The 20,291-nt window shown below is 44.0% G+C and overlaps 7 protein-coding genes across 7 annotated transcripts; 3 read left to right on the top strand and 4 right to left on the bottom strand.

Annotated features, from left to right (window-relative positions):
* Nucleotides 1-710: 710 nt before the first annotated feature.
* Nucleotides 711-2,907, bottom strand: IL334_001494 (uncharacterized protein; the record flags this gene model as incomplete). Its single annotated transcript, XM_062933251.1, has 5 exons — nucleotides 711-1,520; nucleotides 1,575-1,641; nucleotides 1,691-1,819; nucleotides 1,880-1,940; nucleotides 1,998-2,907. 5 exons carry the CDS (start codon nucleotides 2,905-2,907, stop codon nucleotides 711-713), a joined length of 1,977 nt encoding a protein of 658 aa, XP_062789302.1.
* Nucleotides 2,908-6,259: 3,352 nt separating this feature from the next.
* IL334_001495 (uncharacterized protein) lies at nucleotides 6,260-8,228 on the top strand (the record flags this gene model as incomplete). The annotated part of the gene is made up of 4 exons (XM_062933252.1): nucleotides 6,260-6,627; nucleotides 6,733-7,290; nucleotides 7,347-7,479; nucleotides 7,548-8,228. 4 exons carry the CDS (start codon nucleotides 6,260-6,262, stop codon nucleotides 8,226-8,228), a joined length of 1,740 nt encoding a protein of 579 aa, XP_062789303.1.
* Nucleotides 8,229-8,797: 569 nt separating this feature from the next.
* IL334_001496 (uncharacterized protein) lies at nucleotides 8,798-11,271 on the top strand (the record flags this gene model as incomplete). Its single annotated transcript, XM_062933253.1, has 13 exons — nucleotides 8,798-8,831; nucleotides 8,917-9,026; nucleotides 9,132-9,314; nucleotides 9,379-9,400; nucleotides 9,468-9,558; nucleotides 9,618-9,669; nucleotides 9,731-10,612; nucleotides 10,688-10,706; nucleotides 10,763-10,787; nucleotides 10,847-10,902; nucleotides 10,966-11,088; nucleotides 11,149-11,173; nucleotides 11,235-11,271. 13 exons carry the CDS (start codon nucleotides 8,798-8,800, stop codon nucleotides 11,269-11,271), a joined length of 1,659 nt encoding a protein of 552 aa, XP_062789304.1.
* A 214-nt stretch (nucleotides 11,272-11,485) lies between these two features.
* Nucleotides 11,486-12,610, bottom strand: IL334_001497 (uncharacterized protein; the record flags this gene model as incomplete). The annotated part of the gene is made up of 1 exon (XM_062933254.1): nucleotides 11,486-12,610. One exon carries the CDS (start codon nucleotides 12,608-12,610, stop codon nucleotides 11,486-11,488), a length of 1,125 nt encoding a protein of 374 aa, XP_062789305.1.
* Nucleotides 12,611-13,156: 546 nt separating this feature from the next.
* IL334_001498 (uncharacterized protein) lies at nucleotides 13,157-14,438 on the bottom strand (the record flags this gene model as incomplete). The annotated part of the gene is made up of 4 exons (XM_062933255.1): nucleotides 13,157-13,551; nucleotides 13,695-14,001; nucleotides 14,096-14,338; nucleotides 14,418-14,438. 4 exons carry the CDS (start codon nucleotides 14,436-14,438, stop codon nucleotides 13,157-13,159), a joined length of 966 nt encoding a protein of 321 aa, XP_062789306.1.
* Nucleotides 14,439-15,044: 606 nt separating this feature from the next.
* Nucleotides 15,045-16,940, bottom strand: IL334_001499 (uncharacterized protein; the record flags this gene model as incomplete). Its single annotated transcript, XM_062933256.1, has 4 exons — nucleotides 15,045-15,663; nucleotides 15,719-15,813; nucleotides 15,870-16,839; nucleotides 16,912-16,940. 4 exons carry the CDS (start codon nucleotides 16,938-16,940, stop codon nucleotides 15,045-15,047), a joined length of 1,713 nt encoding a protein of 570 aa, XP_062789307.1.
* Nucleotides 16,941-18,793: 1,853 nt separating this feature from the next.
* Nucleotides 18,794-19,882, top strand: IL334_001500 (uncharacterized protein; the record flags this gene model as incomplete). Its single annotated transcript, XM_062933257.1, has 1 exon — nucleotides 18,794-19,882. One exon carries the CDS (start codon nucleotides 18,794-18,796, stop codon nucleotides 19,880-19,882), a length of 1,089 nt encoding a protein of 362 aa, XP_062789308.1.
* Between the last annotated feature and the right edge of the window lie 409 nt (nucleotides 19,883-20,291).

The raw sequence follows: 20,291 nt of genomic DNA on the forward strand, positions 1-20,291 counted from the left end.
ATTCTGCTTCCCAGTCAATGTAGATATCTAATTGACTCACCATCTCGTATCACTGCACACTTGTTTTTCCTTCTTAAAAAGATCGATAGTTGCGCTCGTCAAACTTGTCCAGACTGATTCTTACTGGCCAGACAATGGTGGTGGTGTTATGTTATTGACGGATTCCAGTAATCGCCTTTAGTCTACCTGGTAGATTGATGATAAGTGATTGATAGGTCTAAATGTCAAAGAAGAATCAAGTCAACTGAAAACAAAGTAAAAGGAAGGGGTGTTGTATGTGCGGCGTTCACCGGTAATATCTCAAAGTGGCAGAATCAAGACATTCATTGTTTCACGATGTATATACATGCTACGCTTCCTAGACTCTCTCTATGCAAATTCGACACGATATATATATAATGTGTGGATCTATCCATGACCACTCTTCAGTTATGCACGTTGAAGAAATACAACAAGATGATAAAAGCATATCTATTCATCGTACATGTACATTCATCGCACATTCACTGAATCAATGCTGACGCGTCAACAAAGTGACAGTCGTTCCGTTCTTAAAGATGATTGATGAACAGATCCGTTTGCTTTCGTAAGCTATGTGATGTAGATATATGGATCTTGCGTTTGGTTTGGTAAAAGTGATATAAGGCAACAGCAGATGAATGCATTTAGTACTTTCTTACTGATCTTTGCCGGTCGATCTAATTACAGTACTATGCTTGCGACAGTGGTCTCGACACAAAGGGACTGTATGAGTTTGGTGGATGCGAGTGTTGAGAATTTATGGGTTGAGAGGTAGGCCAGTAGTGCTTGGGTTGACCGGGCCTAGAGTTTGTTGCGGGAGACGGTCGGTGTGGTTGTCGCTCAACTGACGATTTGTTAGTTTGCGGTGGAACTGATGCCATTGGGCCTCCATATACGGTTGGAGGCGGATCGCGGCGATGATCGTTGGTATGGGGTGTAGTTTTTTCGGAATGTCGATGTTGGCTTTTCGACGATCGATAATTAGGGGGGGCGAACCAACGCGCTGATAATTTGGCGGGAGCCCAAGGATTGGGTGAACGTTGTCGTTGTGGAGGTGGAGGCTGAGATTGTTTCGGTTGAGAGTTAGGAAGTGCTCCATCGTGTCCAGGGGGGCTTATATGCCGTCCAGACTCGGGATGTGCTTGCTGTGCTGGCGGCGGAACAGATGCTCGAGTGTGAGTGTGTGATCGACGTCTGTTGCGTATAAAACCGATCTTTTCAAGGTCGGCTTTGGCGTCCAGGTAGCCAACGGGTTTGACAGAACGAGAAATGTCGCGTCTAAAAGAGGGATTACTTCCACTGGTCACGGGTAGTAGTTCTTGTTCGCCGCTTGAAAGCAGATCCTTCACGGGAACATGCCATCCGCCACCGCCGCGTCCGAGTCGGAGAATCGGCATACTTCCAGGCGGTCTTCGTAAGACCGTTCGTTCGGTTACTAAGCAAGCCATCTTATGACGGTTATCTTGTACAATCGCGTCACCTACTTGGTCTCGCTTGACCTAGAAGCCCCGTATTAGCGTAAAAGAGACGTATGTAAGCGACTAAAAGCGCACCTTGAAATCAGATACAGCTACTTCTATTTCGTGGTCACGCATTATTGTCAAGTCGCCAATCGCCGCTCTAACGAATCTGTCAGTATCTGATCACAAATAGGAGGTAGATGACTGACTTGTTTCGCTCTTCGAGCCACTTCATCTGCAGCTCCCTTCTATGTTCTAATTCCTCCCAAAGCGATAGTAATTGCGGATGGGAGTTAGCAAGAAGCATTTCCTCTTGTATATCCAAGTCTTTGATAGCTCTGGAAAGTGGGTCAAAACATTGTGAGCACATGACGCTGACTAAAAAACCTATCACTTACTCGTCGATCATCAGGTGTCGTTCCTTTTGACGTGCGACAGCAACGGGATCATCAGGATCCACTTGGAAGAAATAATATGTCAGCTGAGAATATAGTCGGAAGTCTGAGTAATCCTCACCTTCGCCCTTTTTCAGCCATTTTCTTTTCTTTCTAGGCATTCGTTTCCGCGAATCCTCTTTTCCACCATCCTCCAGAAATGACTCCGTTTTCGGTTCTTCGGGTGTTGATACCCCTTTCGTGATGTCATACGGCTCAAGAGTGTCTTCTCTCTCGATCTGTTCAGAATCCTCGTCTGCTCTTCTCTTCTTCCCAAACACCAATCGGATAACGCTCTTTTTGGCAAGTCCTTCACTTGATTTCTTTTCTGGCGATATAGTGCGCCGGCGAGTAAGACGACCACTGACAGGAATATCCACCGGCATGCTCGAATGTCGAGGTTGTTCGTGTGCCGGCACCACTGGTTTCCTTGCTTCACCTTGTTCAGCTTGTTCTTCTTGGCCTTCTTGTTCTCCTTGTTCTTCTTGTTCTACTTGTTCTTCTTCTCCCTCTTCCATCTCCTCCAGTTCTTCTATCCTTTCTCCCTCTTGTGCTTTGCCATTCTGGTCCAGATCGTCTTCGGTTTGTACGCCGTCCACTGCGTCGTCCTCGCCATCTTCAATCGCGACTGCTTCAGGCTCGGTTGCAGCGTCTTCTTCTGTACTCGCTTCGTCACCTAGGATCAACCCAAGAGCTGCTTCTTTGTTATTGGTAGCGTATGCAGGCGATGATGCCCTTCTCCTGCCAAGCGTGAAGGGCTTTTTTTGAGGTGATCTGTCGGGAAAGGATAACGAGCTGGAGATACTTCGTCTGGATCGCAGAGAGCGGGATGGTGTGGACGGCACCGGCGAGATCGATGATTTGTCGATCATGCGTTCGGAATAGTTGACAGCGCTCCGAGTTGAGCGATGCGGTCGTGATTTATTGGGAGATTGGCTACCGAGTGCAGAGCTTGAACTCGTCTGAGGCGAAACGATTGGAAATAATGACATGGCTCCAAGAGCGCAAGCAACTGGTCGGGAGAAAAAGTCAGCTTTGGCTGTCTTCGAGTGGTTTCCAGATTCTGCCTAGAATGGTTCGTAGCAAGAAGAATTCGATATGTGATCGATGTGTAACTTTGATTCACAGATGGATGATTAAAGCAATGACAAAGACACAAGCAACAAGTAGCGTGAATGGTATACGAAAAAAAAAAAAACGGTTCGTAAACTTCGAGATGTCTACACCAGATGGAACGAGCGAATCATGCGGTGATCCAGTGTTCAGTGAGATATCTCCGCGCCGAAGAAGAGTGAAGTCAGAAGGAATCAGGGTAGAGGAGAGGATGTAGCAGAACAAGATCAAGTGAATGAAAGGTGATAGAAAGAGTAAGGAGCAGGGGGATACGGAAGGACGGGAAAGAGAAAGAAAGTATTCAAAGAGTTTGAAGTATCGGATTTTGGTGCCCCGCCCTCATCTGTGCAATGATAATTGAAAGCCAAATTATGTAATAGACTGATCTAATCATATATTGAAAACAAGATATTCCAGAAAACGCTAGGCAAGGGATAATGGAGATCACAACGTTAGATCTGATCAGTGGCCTGATGTTTGAGCCTGATCTGAATAATAGCGCGACATCCATGGGATATCACTTCCGCCTCACACCAACGCTAAGCATCAGGAAGAATACCCAGCATAGAGGCAGGAAGAAATCCATGAAAGCGAGCCGATGTTGAGGTGTGAAGCGGTAACTTGCAAAGCCAAAAAGCGGTAATATAAAAAAACTACTACCATCGGCTTTATTCAGGGATTGATAGCGTGGTGGGAATGACAGATGCTGGAAAGTAAAAAATGGGAATGAAGGTTGAGAGCTGACGGAATGATTCAGGGTATACGACAAAAGAGTGGAACTGGGGAAATCAAGGGGTAATAAACAGAAGCGAAACGAGGGATTAAAAGAATAAAATCAAAAGAAAATATCTAGATAGCATGGGGGCAATTGACTTCACTATGAGTATGAGGCTTGATGCTCTTCTGCAGGTGCACAATAGCAATCGACAGTCAAGATTATGAAAAGCAGTGATAAAATCACAATCTCCTCCTTGATCTGATGAAACCCGGTAACCGCCGAACCGAAGGTAGACAAAGGGACAAAGAGAGGTAAAATTAAAAGGAAGAAAAGAAAAAAAACGAAGATCATCCGAAGCGGGTGGAGGTGATGATTCACCCATCCAATCAATCAACCATAAAACTCCCTGATCAGGAATCCGCCTCCTTTGTAGGAGACAAAGAACGGGACAACACCTTTCACAGAACGGCGAGAGGAGATACGATGCTGCAGATGCAGAACAGTCTCATCTGATAGTCAGGCATACAATAGTGCAATAACCCGTAACGAATGCTCGCACGCACAAAGCAATGAAAGGTGAAAGGAAAGGTGGAGAATGCGCCAAATTGAACTTGTCCACTCGTAGAAAGAGAACGCGAAAGTCAATGGTTCAACTCACAGAGTATCGCACCGAGTATGCTTTATACAAGACAGAAAGCGGTTTCGAGATATACGGGACCCTATGGGAAGAAGTGATGTAAGCCTCTCTGCGATGTGGAATACGATGCACAGCCAGAGGCGAAAGCGGAAGTTGCGAGATCAGAAATGCAGAGAAGTAAAAGACTATTCCTATTGCCCATTCACGCTACCATGGACGGATAGGACATGTGTATGATGGGATGTCACGACATGTGGAATATGATACTGACCGATGAAACAAATCTTCCTGGACTTCTTGTTATTGTTTTGGTATGAGGAGAGTGACGCAAGGGATATTGCAGTGTTCAAGATGTATATACGTATTGGAGATGATATAGAAACTATGCAAGAGTATGATGAGTTGAATTGAATGGATCGTATGATGCGATATGATAATGAGGATGATGAGGATGATTATGATGATTATGATGATGCTGAACGAATCTGCAGTGATGATTGATGAGGAAGAATGATACCAAAAGGTATGAGTTAGTGGTGTATAACAGGGTTGTAAAGGAAAAAGGTACGGCATTATACCTTGTATTCCTTTTTCTTTTGATTTTGATTAGTTTTTCCAATTTGAATCATTTTGACTTTCTGTACCAAAAATGCACGGTGCAGCTTTTACCCAGTTAATTCAGGGTCACCAAACCCTGAAAGTGGAGGTGGTCCACATATCCAAATCAACCTGGACTACTTATGGGAATCAAAATACAGATCAAGTATCTGTCTACTCGTGACAAACAGCATCACCATGCATGAAATTACACCCAAGCATGACAAATACAGTGCTACCTACCGGCAATTAAATTTCACTCAGCACTATCAGCGTCTCAAATGCTATCTAGAAGCCGCCATACCTTGTGAATCTTCATTCCTCTTTGCGGGGTTGAAGTGTTATTTGTCGGTGTGTAACGAAGAACCTGGCGTCGTAAGAGGAGGACGAGTACATCTCAGATTGATTATTCCGTTCAGAAAGTGGCTCGTTCAGCTGACGGCACCGCTATGATGGACGCCCAAGAACTAGAATCATGTCCGAAGACGCGTGCGTCGTACATGGCATATATAACGGGATGACAATCCTGAGAAAGGTCTTACTTTTGGCCTCAGAAACCTTAAGTTTGTCCTGGTGTATGATGATTATCATGCGATCAATCACCAGGAGGCTCGGTATAACAGTAGATCCGCGAGTAAGAACGAATTTATGGTGGGACCGGGTGAGACATGATAAGCTTTTCCTCTGCGATTTCCTCTAGCCAAGTCATTTGTATAATGAACACAATGGTATTGAGAACGTACGCTTACTATATACGGGAGACAAGTCCATCTCCCATTTCTTCTGAGGGGAAGGCGGAAGGTGTGACCCCATTGATCGTTATGTGTTTGTCTTTTTATGGAAGGCTGGAATTCTACATTTCTGGCTTTCGACCTAAAAGTATGCCAGCACAGGCTATCATACTCCTAATGAGCTCTTTGTGATACTTCCGCTACCACTGTCCGCACCGCATGATTGGAATCGGGTTCGCGTCTCTGCCATCTTTAGATATCTATTGTCGTCGTGATGAAACCGAGTGGCCCAGACACGGACATTTCTAGTGCGCTATGACACGCGCGTTGAATCACGTGATAGTACCATCCGAGTAAGTAATGATAAAACCACGCGACTGGATTTGATTTCGACAATGATTTATAATGTCGTTCTCTTATAACAATATTCTTATCTATAGGCGTGATCAGAACTTGTGTGTCTCTAGGCCGCTGCACATCACTCAATATAGATTCACAGTGTCAAAGTATAAGGGTCTGCAAATTCTCTCGCCCAAGTCGGTCTCAACATGGTGGCCGACCCTTTCTCAGCAGCTTCGAAACCATTTATCCCACCGGACTCATTTCCTTCACGTCCTCTTCCATTCGCAGCCACATTAGATGACCCATCTTCCTCCTCAATAGTACATAAATTACCGAAACCCAAGCTCCACAAAGAGGGTGTACCTTCTAGCTTTCCTAGTCCGATATACAGCCATTCAAGGCAAGCTAGTTCTGCATCCATCTCTACTACTGCAGGACAGCTGGCGGCTGGATTAGACTTGCTAGGTCTAAGCAGTCCTGGAGCAGGGAAGGTGCGAGATATTGGAAGTGATGAATGGATGATGGAAATGGTAGCGAAATGTGTTGATGCTGCCAAAGGAGATCTGATTATAACGTAAGTCAGGTCAGATACTATCGCTTTAGCCTCCTGAAATTCGTTGAGCAAGGCGAAGGAGAATATTGATTTCGACGTCGGATTGAAGCTGACTTGTGTTCTTAGCGGGCATGGTCTCATCAACCTGTCAACTAAGATATCAGAGCTTCGAGACCTTGTTACACTTCCCAGCTCATCTTCACCTAAACCACGTTTATCTCACGGTCCACATCACTCTCCCTCGATGAATCTCCGATATCCTGCCGATCTATCTTTGTCGCCTGGTGCAAACCATCTATCAGCAAATGCAAGGTCTTTTACGAGATCCACTTCCGCCCCTGCTTCCTCATCCTCCTTCTTCAACACACTACATCAGTCCGCGTACAGCCGTACACCGAGTGGACTTGGAGCTATAGTCCAATCTCCGGGCTCACCGACTACGACCGAAGCAAGCGAGGATGCTGAGGACAGGAGAGCGTTTGGAACACCAATCGCAAACGGAAACGGAAGAGCGCTGTTAGGCAGTCCTAGCTTACCTACACCTCCTCCAACGGGGCTCGCCTCACCTTCCCTAAGCGAACAGCGTAAAAGATCTTTTGGGAGGAGTAAGACTGGGGCGGTGAACTTGATTCAAGGCAAAGCAATGGATATAGGTATATATGCTGGACAAAATAGTTTGACCAGGTAAGCGCAGCCCATTGTCAGGCTGAAGAGTAGGCATGCTGACTCGTGTGTGAAAGCTTACCTTCCGCACTGTTCGAAATATCAAATCTTACCGTTCTAAGTCTTCGAGGAAACAAATTGACGTCTCTGCCAGCTGCTATTGGAGAACTGAGGCATCTGAAAGAACTCAACGTGGGATTGAACCACCTGGTATGTGGGACGAAGTCTAATGACAATGAACCCAGCAACTGACTCTCCTTCTACTGTGGATCTTCTAGACTGAGTTGCCATCTACAATTCTACATCTAAATCTCGACCTTTTTACTGCATCTCCTAACGATTTCCCCAAACGACCTTCTCATGAGGAACGATTCTCCGATATTATACTAAACTACGACCACCCTGTTACTCGATTAACGACGATATGCATGAATATACTGATATCCACAAGACCACCTAATGACCTTCCACCACTACTCGACATGTTCGAGTGGGATCATCCTAAAAGAGGTGTTCCTCATCCCCTATTAGATTCCGAAGCTATGCACGAGGTTATACCCAGCCACTCAGTATCCGATCTCGGCCGAGTGCTGCAAACGTTGAGAACGGCCAGTACAACCTACAAGCATCGTAAAACCTCTGGAGGAAGACGGTCCCTTGACTCTTCGGTTGATCCTTTCCCAAGACCATATAAACCACTACCTCCGGATGATGCTTCGACCAACCCATATTTCTACCCTTGCCCATCGCCGCGTCATCTGGAAATGAACCTTGACACAACAAGCAGGCCGACCCGCCACTTATTTCTGCATCCAGCCGAAGAACGGATAGAATGGCGAGAAGTATGTGGTACGAAAGATCTGCCTATCAAATGGAGAGGATGTTCCCCTGGTTGTTTGGACTTTCTGGAAAAAGACGAAGAAGAAGAATGGACAATGGATAGCGAAGAAGACTGGTAAGAATTTGTACATAGTCACTGCCTGTTGCTACTTGTCATCCACTTCGTTTGGCTCAAATGCACCGAATGCATTATGGTCTGCAATCTTTTGCAGTGTGATAAACATCAAAACGACTTTGTTATCGTGGACAAGATCTTGTCAAAAATAAAATGTCCCCGATGAAACCCCGAGTTACCGATATTCCTGCAACTTGTCAATTTTGAACAATTGCCGAAAAATCAATTCATTCGGGATGATGATCTCAGGGTAAAAAGGTAAGTAGCTTTAACGAACTGAGTTATTCCAGATAAGCAGTTGACCTAATTATGGGAAGAGACACGAAAATTACAGCATGCGTCGGAAAGATGAGATGGGAGGGGTGTTCATGCAAAGTAATCATCCTCCTGATCAATCGTCTTCGCAGTGCAGTGTTTGGCCACTTGGTATTGCATATAAACCTCCATATATATTCATCGACTCTGTCAGGTGCTTTGGACGGCATCTAGGTAGATGCTAATCCCGGTCTTCCGAGTCATTTCACCTTCGTCATTATAGTCTCCTTGACGTCTACTACCAAGAAACTGTGAAGCATGACAACCGAGACAGGGGCGATTATATACAAGGGTGAGCGACTCATTCATACATAGTGCGATGGTGAGGGCAACGCGAAATGTGCTGATTCAACTCGGCTCTGCTATTTGTTATCTAGCCTTTGCGCCGACGATCAAAATGATGATCTGTATTGGACTAGGAATAGTCTTAACAAAACGATGCAATTTTCAACCGATATACGCAAAGGGTGTCAGTATATTGTCTCTGGTGAGTAATCGCGACATCAACTTTGTTCCAACTGGATTTGAAAATCTTACTTGGAAACGATGGAGATATGGTTGTTGATCACATTTTTGCTTATCTTTGCTGTAGAACATCTCTTTGCCCCTTCTTATCTTTGGATCAATGGTGACTGCTTTTACGCCAGAAAATATCAAAGCGTTTGGTCCGCTGGCCATGATGGCTATATTCTATCAGTTCTTGGGATTGGTCTTCGCTTTGATCACCAGGGAGATCTGTTACGTTCCACCAGATTTTCAGTACGGTATCTTAGTGGTGAGTGATTTGGAATATCGATTGTATGCAGTTCTCGTGATAAGCTGACGGAATGGTTGTTCAGATGGGTGTTTTGTCAAACTGGGGTGAGTAATCATAATTGGTACTGCATCAATCAAGTACAGGCATTGACCCTCCATTTGACTGTGATAGGTAATTTGCCAACAGCGGTTGTTTACACTGTCGCCAAAGGATCTCCCTTTGATCCTAGCACCGATACTGAGCTTGGTGTAGCATATATCGCGTGAGTGGTGAAGCTTATCGACGATGTCGTTGAAGTCTGCTGATTGAGTTGTATATCAGCGTTTTCGTGCTGGTCATGACCGTGACCTTGTTTCCGCTTGGGATGCACAAGGTGAGTAACCCGTGTATATCAATGTGACCACTCCTGAACTCTCCTCTCTGATCTTCCACAGATGTGTGCTTGGGATTTCCGAGAAGAAAACCTCGCACGAGATAAACCTTTGCCCCTTCGTCAACGATGGTCTCAACGATTTGAGTCTATCAAATCCATAATTCGACCTGCTAAAATCAAATCAGATGATGAAGAGCAACAGGGCGAAAAAAGCCATGATAGTGCTACTACATTGAGTGCGCCTACCGCTTCACCTTCAGACGTATTAAGTCGACATCGCTCTGAGCATGATTATCATAAATCTGCTAGAACAACATCTACAACGGATATGGAAGGAGATGCAGAAGATGGAGATATAGTAGCACCTGATTTAGTCTATCGAGCTAGATTTGCTGGAGGAGCCGATGTCACACGTAAGAAATCAAGAGCTTCATCATTTCACTCCTTGATGGAGTCTACAAGACCAATTCCACCTACAGCACCTCTGGACGCTGTCGGAATTGCTGAACCGTGTCAAGATCCAACGTCTCCTGAACCCGATATATTACAGCCTGTATGTTCTCGACACGGAGGTGAAACTTATAATTACCATCATCCTGCTACACCGGCACCTTCCATTCATGCGGCGAAACCACCACTTAAGAAGAAGATCATGAAATATGTGAACCCTTTTTTAAGTCCTTTCATGGCTGCGATTATACTGGGGATCATCTGTTCAACCGTACAGCCAATCAAAGCTCTTTTCGTCACAGGTGTACCTGGCTGGTCAGGAACGAGAATACCAAATGCACCTAATGATGAACCTCCTCTAGCGTTCATCATGGATACCGCTACTTTCTTGGGCAGCATCTCGATTCCCGGTGGTTTGGTCTTGCTAGGAGCTAGTTTTGGAAGACTGAAGGTCCCCAAGAATTGGAATGAAGTTCCTTTTGCTGCCATTTTCGTGAGTGACATCTAGCGCCATGAACCTGTACCTCATCACAATCCCATAATGACAATATCCTATTTTGATAATTAGGCCATGACCGCGTTCAAAAGTAAGTATGTGTTCGCAGATTGTATGAATGGCAGACTAACGACTTATCCATCACAGTGATAGTGACACCAATCATCGGGACGTAAGTGATCTCCAATGATGTCTCACGTGTATTACTCAATAAGGTCTTCTTGCATATAGGTTCTTCGTTATCGGACTCAGGGATCATACAAGCCTGTACCCAAAGGAAGATAAGAGTGAGTATACACCACACTCTGAAAGCGGCGTATCATCTGTTCTGTGCTTACTGAAACGAGTAGTGAGAACGTTTGTCGCTGTCCTCTTGAGCGGTACTCCAGCGTCTGTTAATCAGTTAGTCATCACCCAATTGTACAATCCGCATGGAACGGCGGATACACTGTCGACTTTCCTGGCATTGCAATGTAAGTGGCTAAAGACCACGCTTGCATATGACACCATGCTGATCATTGTGCTTATCACAGATATAATGATGCCGATATTATCGACGTGAGTCTGTGTGGTCCTACTGACATCAAAGGAATCTGCAGCTAATGTATATGCCATATAGAGCACTCGCTGCTATTGCTCTTTTTGTTGTAAAATAAATCGCATTAAGAATATGCTCAGACTCGAATAGGATATAGTTAGATAGCTAACGAAAAGGGATTTACCTAATATTGTCGGAGCGGAATAGATTTATAGAGTATTTGTACGGTTTATGGATATAAAAGTTGAACAGGTTTCACAAAGAGTGGACCAAAGGGGTTTCACTCCGCAAAATGAATTACAAGTCGATTCATTACTGAAGCTTGGTGCCACTCATCTCTTCCTTGGTTTCGTGCCGTTCTTGGAACGTGCCAACCACGCCTTGTAATCTGCGGACTGGTTGTAATGTTGTTGTGGACGATCATCCTGCTGTGTTGTCTCAGTCCGGTATGGGGATACAATGTTCGGGCTCGAAGATGGTTGTGCAATCGAAGTCTGTGTTGAGGGCGGATGACGATCTGTATCATACCAAGGGTCGCCACAGTTTTGACTGTGTCCATAGGAAGTTTCAAGTTGGGTATCTATATCAATTCGGACATTTCTGGTCTGAGGTTCGTTTTCTAGCGAACTGACGTGCCTGTGGAGCAGTGTTTGAGTTGAAGGTGAGAGCAAGTCTTGATGGTCTTGGTAAACATGTGGACTTTGACTTCGACTGTGATCGTATTCTAATGCGTGATAATGGTGAGCTCGATACTTTGATTTAGCTTCCCGATCAAAATGTTCTCGGTGATCTGCCTTTTCGTCATCGAGTTGTGAACGAGAACTGTGCTCTAATGCATGTTGGTCATGGTATCGGTTTGGAGGATTAGGTGTTCGTTTTCCCCTCTTAGTTTCAATCTCAGTGAATGTATCAACGGACGATTGACCTTCAAAGAAGTCTGAGGGATCCTTCATTCGTTCGTAATTGGTTCCCCTTCTAGCATTGGTCAGAAACTCTTCTTTCTTCTTCTTGATCAGTAATTCTTCATCATCTTCTTTGAATGGACTAACGTTTCTCGAAGGTGGATCTTGCACTAATTCAAACATACCTTTTCTCTCTTCTTCTCCTTCTGCTAAAGCGAGCTGACTAGGAAGTGGGGGTGCTGGAGATCCCCATGATTCTTCTACAGAACCCAATTGAGCTTTCTTGGATCTTCCTCCTATTGCAGGTGCTAACATCCTTTCTTTCGCTAACGCTTTATCGTATGCTTGAGTAGGTTGGAACTTAGGTTGTCTCCAACCTCTCACATACTCTGATGTGTAGCGACTGAATCGATTTGACTGATGTGATTGCTCTTGGTCTTGTTCTTGTCGATGATCATTGATAGTTAGCGTATCGAAAGCAATTTCTTCAGGATCAGCACCGCTAAACCACGCTTCGATATCTCTAGAGGCATTGTGATCTGGCCTAGTAGTCATCGTTGATAAGTCCTGGAAGCAGGATGTATATTTGTTGTTGTTTAATATGATGAGAAGTAGGTATCCATTCACTAATGAATTTTGTGACACAAAGTCAGCAAAATTGATGCCTTGCAAGGAAGCCTCCGATGTCGACATGCAGAAACATGATAGATGGATCGGTGCTTCTTGGCGAATCAATGCTCGGAAGACGTGAATCAGTTGCGACAAGTCAATAAGGCATGACGACTCGTTGGATACCAGGTGATGATTGTCATCCGAGTCGAGCTTACTTTACTGTTCGGCATAAAGCGGAAGAATAGCTTACCAACTTTACTGAGTTAAGGAGGACCTCCAATCAATCGGAAGGGAGTAACCCACAGGTCTTTAGCCTTCTCCAGCGATGTGATATCGAAGTGAAGAGAGGGAAAGGATAGGAGAAAACATGAACCAAAGTTCAAAATGACAGAGTAATTCAGTAATTCAAACGGTAGCAATGCACAGGCCTATGTTCCCGTCAATCATACCTCGGATGCATGCGCGTAATTTGACTCCTAGCAACCTACTTTAATCTACTTTCCTTGCCCATCTTCTCGTACCAGAACCAGAACCAGAACCAGAAGAAGCTGTTGATACTTTTTCTGGAGAAAGGGCAGTACCTCTTTCTTCCGCACTATGTCTTCTTATAGAAGCTTTTGAATCCAAGTCATTATTTTTCCAATAAATGATCATTTGACTAGCTAAAACGGCATTCAATATCGCCGCACCTGCGAAACCGTAAAAGATCAAAGGATCATCAACTTCTTGTTTGGTTGTGAATAATCTTGCCAAGCATCCTAATAAAGCGTTGAATACTGCGAAAGCAGATAAATTACCTGTTGATTTGTGTTTGTGATTGGAAATGATTTGAGGTGCTTTGGATATTAATGATAAGGGTAATGTAGCAGCTTGAAGTAAGGCGACTGTGGAATTCAACGATGATGAAGAACAAATGACAATGGCAATTGCAATCATACCAAGTCAGCTTCACTTCGTTTTTATCTCGAAATATGTTTGGAACAACAGTGCTGTCGTGACTCGAGCTAAAATGTAAGGAAACACTTACGCATTCCAGGTGGACAAAGGTTCTCTGACCAGAGAACGATTCCACTAATTATGGTAATGACTAAGCCAGAGATGACTTTACCCAAGTTATCGTTATTCCCCTTTATTGATTTACCACTACCAGTTAAAGGACCTCCTAATCCACCACTGGTTCCAATAGCACCTTTAGGTGCGGAAAAGAAGAGGATCAAGAGGGTGATAATGACATTTTGAATGGTCAAGAAGAAGTTTTCGCCATATGTGGAAAATGGGAATCTGTTTCTAGATGCATATGCCAGATTGATAGCGTATGAGGCAGTCTCGAGAATCTACACAATACGTGGCAGTCATCCAAAATAGTTAGATTTATTTGACTTCGACAAGACTGGTCCTAAGAGTTCTAAAGAGGAAGGGCGAACTCACGTAGGCAGAAAGAGATAAACCTCTAGCAGAACCAGATCCTACAATCTTGAGTATCTGAGGTATCTTGACTATTCCACCACCTAAGACGATACCCAATCCTAATCCTTTGGATAAAGCGTATTTCAGACATTCGACATGAGTGATATCAAAATTGTATACCAACGTTTCATAGCATTTCTCGCCTATCAAAGCTTCTGCAGGTTGACGTAGGAATGAAGGAATGTTGTGCGTGATCGCAGTTACCTGTGAGATACCAAACACGCATAGGTTAGTGAGATTCACGTGCAAAAAGCTAGAATGAAACCAGAAAACGAGAACGTACAGCTGAGTGCAGAGTCGACATGATCGTGAAGGATGGGGAGGGCAGAATCACAGGTTCAAGTGCGATAGGTGCCAGGATGAAAGTCAACAGTATTTACCGAATGAGTTATGATATGTATGTAAATATTTTCTTAATTCAACGGTGTCATGTTTGTTGGTCGCGGTGGGACGTTGATTGTCTGATTCAGTTCGTCATTTTGATTCCGTTGGTTGTTGTTTAAGCTTAAATTGTAGGATTATTTCGTTCAACATCCTTGTGGAAGAGGGAGCAGAGCATTCTTCATACATAATTACATGTTACAGATCAAGAGATATCGTTTGTAACAGAGATATATAGATAATAGATCGGATTCGACTAAGGCTATCAAATTACGTGACAGAAACACTAATGAGGAAGGAAAGCGAAAAATTCGCCAGATTATAAGAAAAGAAAAAAGTCCATAGCCAAACTTGAAAATCGCAATTATCCTTAAAAAGCGACGACCATCTCATAATTCTTACAACTGAGAATTATATTCCAGACAAACGAATACGGCAAATGACGAATAGATAAGAAAATCCCAACTCTTTGATTTGACACTTCTCTGTTCTCAGCTTCTGTTTGACATCGTCTACTCTAGTGAGACACTTATATCCATCTCAATCCGTTGTCGTGTTCCTCCCTCACACCGGAAAGCAGCCCGCTCATACTCATCTGTAGCTCGACCTGACTATCTTTCCTCACGGTTCTTTCTCTCTGTCGACCCCTGACGTCGGAATTAGACATGTTTATAGACGTTGGCGAAACTCTGTCCAAATTCTCTGTACCTTCACCTTCAAAGCTGGCTGCTGAAGACACAGATTCGCTTGATCTGCGAAGCTTGTTGATGGAAGCTGATGAAGCGGTGTTTGGTGATGGTTCGTACGACATCAGGACGTCCTGGACTGAGTTCTGGGGGTTATTCATGGTATTGGTGAGTGTGTTGCCCCAGATTCGAGCGTCCAGGTTCATATGTTCGAAAGAGAACGGTCGATCAGGTTCAGGGGAAGGTCGCATGACTTCCAGCTGTTGTCCACCGCTTAAATCAAAGGTAGGTTGATCTCCCATGGGGTTGGGATTTTGCTGACCGTCACCCATCCAGAAAAGAGATGATTGAGCGGTAGTGACGGGAGGAGGTTGAAGAGCAGGGTTTACGCCAAAGTTCATCAACATGCCTTCCAACTGGGAGATGCGATTACTCTGCATATCGGTGATATGTTTGAGATCACTGAACTCTTTGCGTCAGCAACAAGTTGGACTCATATCATGACCACAATACTAACCGGATGTATTGGACACTCTGACTTAAAATCCGTCCTTTGCAGTGGGCAGTGTCTTTCTGTGTTTTGATAGTAGTGGAGTTGGCTCGTTTGGTCTTCTAAAAAAACCTTACATCAGCATTCGATCTGGAGTTGTACCGCGTTTACCACTTACTTTTTTCTTGCCAGATCCAACTTGAGGTTTTGCCTCTTCTTCCTCCAAATCGTCCAGTACTTCATCGTTATCCGGCAGACTGTAAAGTGGAGGTAGAAGATGGCTGAGTTCTTCGATTTTCGCATTGATATGCTCTCGTCTCCTCTTTTCAACCTGGTTATGGCATTCCCTTCGACGCTGTTTCTTGTATGACTCCTCAGATAGAGTCTCCAGTGGTCTAGCGGGAGTCATGGGACTATCGATTATCGCATCGTCCAAGTTCTCGCCAAAGGAACCAATGCTACCTGGAATCATTGAAGGAAGACTTCCGCTTCCCCATGATATAGCATCATGATCATTTCGAGGAATGGACATTCCAAAAGTCCCAGGTAGTCCAAAATCAGGAGGAGAAATGGAATCGGTTTGTTCACCTTCAACGTGAGTATCGAGGCCCATACCCAGTCCCATAGGTTTACCACCATTCTGACTAGATCCTCTGACTTGACCTGAAAAGGATTGAGCCCGACCAGGTGCAGCTGATCGACCTCTGGGCTGTATAGATCCCGAGGGTGGTCGAACATCGTTCATGGATTTTCTTCCTGATCGAGAGCGAGAAGAAGGGGCTTTACCTATGTGAGAAGACCTTGAGGAAGATTGAGAACGAGACCTTTCCTCTGTGTTAGCAGTTTCGACAATATTGATAGGCGGTTCAGGATTATCATGACCGAATTTCATCGCGCTGAAGATTGATGCTGGGTGAAACCTATCTGCACTAGTTGACGTCGGCGAGTTCATGCTGTAGTCGAAGGTGTGAGGTTGAGTAGTTGGCAAAGAACTGGAAAATGAGAATGGAGATGCCATATTCATCGGGATATGATGAGGACTGCCGGACATGAGAGAGGTAAGGATATTTGTGTCCACTGTCATCGAGCCGTCGGAAAATGGTCGATGCATTGACGGTCTATGCGATGTGCTGTCCATCCCAGGGATTCTAATGAGCACCAAGGTGGATAAGTTTGGGCAGCAAAACAGGTATTCAATAAAAGAGAGAACGTCAACTCACTTGAATCCCTCGGTCTTGATGGTTGTCATTGGATACGGATGTCTGTTATGGTTCTGAATATTGTGGTGATGGATGGAGAACGATAGACAATTTGGCCCGGACATGACCGATAGAGGGATAAAGGGGAAGAAGAAGAAGCAATTTGATCAGCAATTCGTCCGAGCGTGGATGAAGTCAACGGGTTAGACAACGGTGTTGGAAAAGGCGTAGTCAATCAGGAAGAGAGGCGAATGTGTGAGTTGAATTATGTTTATATATATGGGATGAATAAAGGATACCTTTGATTGGTGAAAGATGTGTGGTAAGGGAATTCGTCGGTCACATCATACTCCGATGAACGAGGAAAAAGGGGTATTGATGCTGATCGTGTAGAAGGGTAAAGATGGATTGTGATGAAGAATACTGGGATGACCGCTTTGACGATCCGATTCAATCATGATGATATACTTGTTAAGTTGGCCACTCACTTTTATATCGAGAGATTATATTGTTTTCCCCTCTCAAGTTACGACTCGAATTCTACTCGAGCGTGGTATTCTAAGTTATGCTTCTACAGATGTCTGAGTACGCAGTGACCTGGACAGGTTTCACGTTGATGTCGTATGTTGAAAGTATATAATGTGGTCTAAGCAAAAAGTATACCGCTCGAAAGTTGACAACGATATTGGCTGAAGCTGAATAATGATGGTCGCGAAGAAAAAAAATGTTCGTGCAGAGGATTAACAAACAGATATCAAGATATTTCTTTTCCCCCCTCCCTGTCGAAGATATCAGGTAATCCGTACTTCTTTTTTTCTAGTTTTCGTTTACTTTTCTGGTGCCAACGCGGGGGGATGATGATGAGGTAAGAGGTAATATAGGTGTGAGAATTACGCTAAGATGATTCTGGCCCCGGGGGGATCGGAAAGGGTAAAATAAAGTAAAGAAAAAAGCCTTCAGGAGAACGAAAGACAAACAAAAAGACGTAAAGGATGGGAACAAGGAGGCAGGAGGGGCTGCAGTATGATGAGAGGAACCGAAGAAAAGGGCAGACGAATGCTATTTGTAAACGTTATAGAGTATGGCTCTTTCCCTCCTTCTTTCTTCGGTTAGTACGTTGAAGATGGGGGTAGTAACGATTCAAGGATGCGAGTGTGGTATTCCCCCCCTTGTTGTTTTGATTATGGGATTTTTGTTATGGTTGTTTACAAAATATAAGCCAGGGTATTCCAATCAACCCTCTTCCTCTCTTCCTCTCTCTTCTCCTTCTCCTTTCTATGATACTTTCAATTTCTTTGTTTTGGGGCGGCAGGGGAAACGATGCAAGCGGGCTTTAACCAGTGCGGGGGTGGTTTGTCATTGCACCTTTTCAAGTAATTTGTCCAAAATACCCTTTAATTCCCATCAATTCCCCCAATTTCCCCAAAGTATTTTTCAGAGTTCGAATAGGGGCAGTGAGCTGAGCCCCGTGTTTCCCCCTTGTTCTGTGGTAATTTGGATTCACACTCTCTCTGTTCCTGATGCAGCTTGTTTTTTCGGGTAATAATTTAGCCTATACACCTTTCTTACTCGGCGGGAACTTGGGACCTCCCACATAGCGGATCGTGCCGATCTTTAAATTACCCGTTAAATTGATTTGTTATGTATGATGATGATGATGATGATGATGATGATGCATGATCCGTGCGTGTGTGTATGCGATCTCCGCTCTCATGCCCTTTTGGATCCGATAGAAATCGATCTAATTAAGTGGGATTCTTTCTATTTGAGTTTCAGATTTTACACCTCATCTTCAATTAATAAACATACATACGGAACACAGTTGCTCTTGCACAGCTCCCTTTCTCAGCTCGGACCTCCCTTTCCCTTTCCCTTTCCCTTCCTTTGTGCATACTCGGTGTCAATGACCGAACGACTTGAATCCCGATCGGATGGATACGAGTATGCTTACTGCACTTTGATCACTCGTTCATCTTATCTCGCAGGAGTGATCATCTTGGCTCATACTTTGGCAAAACACAAAACCGCTTATCCTTTGATCGTTCTATACACTTCATCTTTACCAACGAGCAGCATCCGAGCGCTGGAATTAGAAATACCGCATACCAATTTGATTTTACATCAAGTAGATCCACTTCTTCCACGTAAAAATGTAAATGTAAAACTCATAGCAGAAAGATTTGCTGATACGTGGACGAAATTGAGGGTATTCGAATTATACAAGATTGGAAAATGGGATAAAATATGTTATCTGGATGCTGATATGATCCTATGTCAAAATATGGATCACGTATTCAGTAAAAGTTTACCTGATCAAGATTGGATAGCTGCGAATCATGCTTGTGTATGTAATCTGGATAAAGATCCATGGGCACCTTCGGATTGGAATAGAGATAATTGTGCTTATACACCATTATCACGTCCTACTGCAATTGAACAACCTACTCCAGTAACAAAAGATGCTAGACCGACATATCACTTACTCAATAGTGGAATGTTCCTTTTCCATTCTAGTGAATCACTTTGGAATCGGATGATTGATTTCTTCAATACTACTCCTCTACTTGCAGAATTTCAATTTCCGGATCAAGATTTCCTTGCTGAATTTTTCAGATTTAGATGGATTAGTTTAGGTTGGCAATTTAACGCTCTTAAGACGATGCAATATTGGCATTCAAATATATGGCAAGATGATCAAGTAGTTTGTTTACATTATATAGTAGATAAACCATGGACGAAAAGAGTTTCAGATGATGGCGTAGCGGGATATCTAGGTAGAGATGGTGTAACTCATACTTGGTGGTGGAACGAATACGAAGATTGGACTAAGCAAAGAACGGATAGTGGTGATACTCAAGTGATAGATATCGTCAAAAAATACGTTGCAAGCTCAGGTCATCAAGAAGATGAACAGGATAAAGACATGTTGGCGTTAGGAAGCAATGTTCAAGCCTTTGCCAATAACAAATCCGCAATCCCAGTGTCAGCTTAGAGATCTAAGTGCGAATACCCATAGTCTTGTAGCTCATGTTCCTGGTAGTCCATGTTGTTGGATTTCTATAGTCAAATAGATGTAGCATATAGTCATGCATAGATAGATTGTGAGCTTAGACTTGCGCATGTGGGTTCATTGTACTTAATGTGGGTCGCAAAGGATGGCCAGCTTGGCAGGGTCACTCACCTCGATCGCTAAATTCCGAAAATCTATCCTGCTGTGACCGCTATCTTCATAAATCTGATAGGTCACTCATCCATTGTCTTAACATAGACAAGCAAACACCCTAATCGATGATGATCAAGCAGTGCGATCATTCATACACACGGATACTCCGCACGGCTATTATGCATTGATTAATCCGATGACATCCGAGAGCACTTCGAGTTACGGATACTTTGGTTAA

The sequence above is a fragment of the Kwoniella shivajii genome, chromosome 2, assembly GCF_035658355.1.
Source record: "Kwoniella shivajii chromosome 2, complete sequence".
Classification (NCBI taxonomy): domain Eukaryota; kingdom Fungi; phylum Basidiomycota; class Tremellomycetes; order Tremellales; family Cryptococcaceae; genus Kwoniella; species Kwoniella shivajii.